The 6,000-nt window shown below is 41.5% G+C and overlaps 1 protein-coding gene across 1 annotated transcript in view; it reads left to right on the forward strand.

Moving 5' to 3' along the window:
• Window positions 1-4,279, forward strand: part of fmnl1b (formin-like 1b) — a gene marked incomplete at its 5' end in the record, with an annotated part of 42,974 nt that extends 38,695 nt beyond the window's left edge. Inside the window, 5 exons of the mRNA XM_080747384.1 lie at window positions 31-194; window positions 757-858; window positions 1,072-1,170; window positions 1,298-1,412; window positions 4,162-4,279. Of these exons, the coding sequence (XP_080603510.1) occupies window positions 31-194; window positions 757-858; window positions 1,072-1,170; window positions 1,298-1,412; window positions 4,162-4,262 (581 nt within the window). The 3' untranslated portion in view covers window positions 4,263-4,279. The remainder of the gene's footprint in view (window positions 1-30; window positions 195-756; window positions 859-1,071; window positions 1,171-1,297; window positions 1,413-4,161) is intronic.
• Window positions 4,280-6,000: the final 1,721 nt, after the last annotated feature.

Genomic DNA, 6,000 nt, shown 5'->3' on the forward strand with positions numbered 1-6,000 from the left:
TTGACCATTTATGTGTCTTTCCCCCTATAGTATCCTTGGACAGCATTCTGCAGGATGTGCATGCCCTGGAGAGAGGCATGGAGGTGACCCAGAAAGAGTTCTCCATAGAGCAAGACAACCCTGTACTCCAAAGGTTCCTCACCGACAACAATGCACTGTTGGAATCTGTAGTAGCTGATGGAAAGACTGCCCAGGTCAGCCCTATAAGCAGTGATGTTTGGAAACTTCAATTAACTAAACAATCTTCTTCTTCTTACAGTAAATGCAACGAATTCTCTGTATGTACGTACGTACGTACGTGCGTGTGTGTGTGCGTGCGTGTGTGTGTGCGTGCGTGCGTGTGTGCGTGCGTGTGTGCGTGCGTGCGTGTGTACCATGCAAGGCACCAACCTGCTCATCAGGAGCAGTTGTCTTGCTCAAGGACACTTCGACAGTAACAAACCCAAGCAGCCACTCTTGAGCCACTGCCACCCCTACTAATGAACTAAATTGGGGCATTAACCTCTTGCCAACTATTTATTCTTGGACGTTCACGATAATTCTGATTCAGACTTAGTTTTATGCAAGATAGACTGTGGACAAACACACAACACACACAACACACACACACACACACACACACACACACACACACACACACACACACACACACACACACACACACACACACACACACACAGGATTGAAAACATGAGATAATTATTTGTGTAGGCTGACATGAACGTGTGATTGCTCTTTTGGTCTGCCCTGCTACAGGATGCATACGACTCTGCAGTGGAGTATTTTGGAGAGAACCCCAAAACCACGCCTCCCTCCGTGTTTTTCCCTGTGTTCGTCCGCTTCATAAAAGCATATAAGGTGAGCTGACATGTACTGCTTGATGGATTGAGTGATTTGGTGGTTGTCAAATTAAAATGAAAGATTTTGCTGCCAAAACAACCTGTCAGTTTCAAAATCAGCAGTCTCATAATCGCCATTATACAGTCATACCGGTATATAAAGTACAATGCCAAGTAATGCCATCACAGCACTTTTCATTTATGTCACAATACTGATTGTCCTCTGTGACAGCAAGCGGAACAGGATAATGAACAGAGGAATAAACGCAACTTCGTGATCAGGGAAGCTCCATCCACGCCGCCCAAGCCTGAAGTGACTATAGGAAATAAGGTATTTCCAATGTTTGCATTTTTTTGACTTGGTGCCTAGCTCTGCACATACAGTATTGATCATGCTAACACACCATACACACACACACTTCTGAAAGATCTCTTGTCACTGACCTTAGAACTCTCAGGCCTCCACGATGCCAAGGCTCCCCCAGATGGATCTGATAGCAGAACTGAAGAGGAAACAGATGAGTCCTCTGGTCAGGGAGGGCAAGGATGGAGCCATAGAGGACATCATCACAGGTACCATACCATGCAAAGAGGGACAGGTCAAACTCAGGGCTCATTGACATGTTGGCTTGTTCTGGATATTCTTGTCAAAATTAAATTTTTGCCACAAACATATAAAATATGCGGACAATGATATTACCAGAAACACATAAATAGCTAGCCCTGAATGACCATAACAGGTCTGTGACTTTGAGAGTGTACAAATGGACTCTACGGGTCCATTTGGTTCCATTTGTACACTCTCAGAGTTATGGTAGTCCTTGCAAATAAAACATTTGAGAATCACCAGTACTAGTGGACTCTGGACTCATAATGTGCCATAGAGTTGTGGTAAATCAGTGTCATACACAAGAAAACCTGGAGACTTGAAGTTCAGTAAGTAAGTAACATTATAATGGCGTGTCAAGCAGAAAATCTAAACATTTCGTACGCACACAATTGTCCATATACGGACATATTGATGACCCTTGGTAAAACTGTCCGTCACTAGAACATCCCATCCTTCTATTACCTTTAGAATGTAATGCTAAAAAGACATGCTCCACAGTCAATAGTCAAAGTTTGATAAACGTTTTTTAATTAGTTTTCTCCTAATAGTGAGTCTGACTAAAATGTGTATCATTATGTGACTGGGCCCAGAACCTCATTTATCAATTTTTTCGCCAACTTTTTCGTAGGGCAACGTTTGCGTGGCATTTACGAACACGTCCTAAACAGACACACCTGGCGTACATTTGATCCCAGCGTTGATAAATGCGCAGGCTGAAATTTAAATAACATGCCCTTAATTATTCTTGAAACGCCCCGATTTTACGACTAGAACAACCTGAATACGACCTAACAACGAAAGAAAAGCCAATAGAAGAGAGTTTCAAGTTCACTCCCATTTCCGCGTCCCACAGAGACCACGCACACATGTACGCACGCACGCACACACCCACACACGCAACTAGGCTACTTGGAACAGCAGCATTTTGGTTTACACAGCAGTCTTTGACAGTGGGAATGTGGGATTAACCAACGGTACAATCTTTGACGAGGCTATAGCACTGCAGCCGACATGAATGACACAAGTCACTGCCATGAATAATTTTGAATATTAATTTAAACCATAGCCTATACGTGCCGTGCGCAGACAGAGCACGTTCATTTGGTTAAAAGCATCCCATGGCCATGAACTCACGCGCTCTCGCCACGTCGGGTTTCATCATTAACTCCAGCATAGTGTACAGTAGCTACTGTATAAATTGAGAGACCCCACGGTTACGTTTTGGATATTAATTTAACCCAATTTCGGCAACAAGCGCAATGCGCGTTTGAGTGCTTAAACTAGGAATCATGTACCGTTCCCGCACGGGCTGGTCTTCTCCCAGGTGGGCCGTGGACCCCCAAATATCAGCAGCGTGCGTGCGCTGGGCTGGGCACAGCCAGGTTTGGACCTTCGGGATTTATCCATATTTAAAAGGACTCACGTCACTGTATAAATTGGAGGCTCACGGTCCACGAAAATGTATAAGATCACTGCTCTGGCATTCGTTCGTATATGTGCTTGTTCTGAGCCAGATCTGCAATCTTAAGATTTAGACTGTTAAAGCACTTAACAGTAGAAATTGCTTCCATATCTCTAGATTTTAATTGCTTGTCATTGTAATTTGGAAATAAAATCGGCGTGCATGTCTATGAGTGTGAGAGCAGGCTATAAGCTTTTATAAAATGTTATGTTTTCACAGGGATTATTTATTAGTGTGTTGAATATACATTTTGGAGTGGATACATGAGTCAACTAGTTAGACATATTGCTGCCCTACACCAACGTCAAAGTCACGTTGAAATGATAAATGTCGAGACTTCCCTAAATTTCAGTGTACGCCCAAATTTTGATCTGCACCACGTTGATAAATGAGGGCCTTAGTGTTTTTTGTTAGACTGCACTTCTTTTTTTCCTGTTCTTGTTGAGGAAGCAAATCAATCCCCAAATCCCTTCCTCTGTTCCTTTGTCAAACTTGCATGCTTATGCAACTCCAATCTCCTGCTTCTCCCTTCCTTCAGCTGTTTTCCTTCAAATGTTTTGCTGGTAAACCCCGTGCATTAACGTCTCCCCCGTATACGTTTTTTTTTTAAGTTCGGTCTTTACTCCTAAAGTCCTAAACCTTTTTGTCAATCTTTCCCCAGTTTCTTCCTGCCTGCTTTTCCCTCATAATCTTTCTCTCTCTGTATCTGTTTATCTCTGGCGTCTTCAAGCTCTTAAGTCTGTGCCCTTCACGGCGCGCTCTGGCAAGCGTTCCTCGCGTCTTTTCTCTGATGCTGGCTTCAGTGATGACGGCCTCTCCTAGTTCCTTTGTTAATGCGTAGGTCTACTGTACATTTCCTTTTGCTCGCCATCTATCTTGATCATGGCTAATTTATTCTTTGCCCTGCGATCATGGTGCTCGCTGAATCTATCATATTTTCAACCATTTAAAAAGCAGTTTAATTTTCAGCCAAAGATGAAGTGTAAATTGGGCTTCACTTTGTCATTATAGCGTGCAATGGTTTTTGTCATTGTTTTTCATTAGAGAGTAGACTTGCTGAACAACTCTTTACTGCTTTGTTCACATTTAATGTGTTCTAATGGTTTCTGTATACATTTATTGACATTTACAGTATATACATTTGCATTGCCTTGTTGCAACCTAGTTTTCCCACTCACGACAAACGAATATTTCAGACAATCAATAAACCGTACTCCTGGTATTAGCCTTACAGTCATTATGTTCTGTAGATCTCAGAAACCAGCCGTACAGGAGGGCAGATGCTGGCAGACGCAGCTCCAAGTGGAAACAAGGACAACAGCTTCATGTCTCCTCAGACATCTCCCTCTGAAACCCTCCACAAATGCCACCATGAACAAACGCCACATGGACTCTGGAGACTGGCTTGTCAGCCATTTGGCGAAAGGATCTCATCTTCCCGGGCCTGTTCAAAGAGCATGGGTTGGGGTGGGGGGTGGGCATGGCTTTGTGCTTTTCCGTCTAGCCAGTATGGAAATGATCAGATGTGTACCATTAAAGGGTTATGCATAAACAAACACGCTGACAAGTTCTAATTGAAAATGCATCATTTTTGGCATAGAACACAGTCGTGTATAGATTAACCTTAAGGCAGGGTAAATATATACGAGCATGTGGATGCCCTCACCTGCATGCTCTCTCTTTCCAAAAAAGACATTCTCACATACACTCACCCATACCTGCAGGGTTCCATTTGTAAAAAAATGAAGAAGAAAAAAATAGAGGGTTAAGCCCTACTATACAACAAAAAACGAAAATAGCCGGTCTACAAGCTTACACTGTGTGACATTACCACGTGTTGTGAGTGTGTAGATCTGTTATTTATTTATTATTTTCTTTTTTGGGGGGAGAATAGAAATATTTTACAGATTGGACTAATTTATTTTACAGATTTTGAATAGGGATTCCAGGGTAAATGTGGTGAATAACATAACTTTTTATTAAATTGTTAAATTGTGACATAAATATCAGAATGTCTCCATTTCTCAAGAGGCCCCCCCGCCCTACAAATCTATCCTGCATACCTGCCTACTGCATGTGTGCACAGTGCGCACACACCCTGAAATTAAACACAACAATTACTGTACTTCAGTTATAGAAAGTGCTAAAGAGCTAAAATCACCCCTAAGCTTATGCATTTGTGGCTCAGACACGGTACCCACATCTACAATATGGTTGTTCAAACCCCTACTGTTCACTACTTGGACTGTTGCTTTAACTGCATCTGGAGCAGTGAACTGCAACCTTGGTTGATTTTAATAATTTATGATTGTAATGCAACTGATCATAGACACTTGATGCAGGGTTGAGCAATGGTCTAACATAAAGAGAGATTAATTGTGTATCTTATTCTCATTCTAATTGTGCTATTCACACAGGTAACATGTCTTAATGGTTATGTATTTTTTACAACTTGAAATACACAAAAGAAAATATTGTAGTTGGCCACTCATATGAATAATGCTGATTGATTAAAAAAAGAGAAGCGCCATAAGTGTTTTGTTTATTAGTTGCATTTTACATTGCATCTCTTCCAACTGCTTTTAATTCATAAATGCTATGTATCTTCTCCCATCTGTCCGACTGTAAGTCCCAGAGAATAAGAAATGTTCAGGAGGAAGCCAGAACAAAATATGTTGTATTATATTTAAATTATTTTTAATATGGATGCGTATGAACCCTAGTCTTTGCTTCTGCTTTTTGGGGATAGAACAAATAAAAACATCTTTTTTTAAATCATTAATGGCCTCATGTTTTTGTGTTTTGTAGATTTGAGAAGAGGGGGCCACCACATATTGTCTATTCAAAATAAGCTCAACACCACAGAAGCCTATTAAATCATCAGTATTTAATATTGTGTTTACAAAACATCAGTATGCATGATGGAGGCCAGACTCTGACCTGCCTCTGAAACCTCACCTTATTACAAAGGGAGTTTAACATTCATGAGATTAGAACAGGATGGCTGAAAGGTTTGCATGGTGGATGAAGGAGAGAAGGGTGGTGCTATGACACGCACCAGTTGGTTTATTTGTAAAATGTCAGTGTCG

The sequence above is a fragment of the Nannobrachium achirus genome, assembly GCF_963921795.1.
Source record: "Nannobrachium achirus genome assembly, chromosome: 18".
Classification (NCBI taxonomy): Eukaryota; Metazoa; Chordata; class Actinopteri; order Myctophiformes; family Myctophidae; genus Nannobrachium; species Nannobrachium achirus.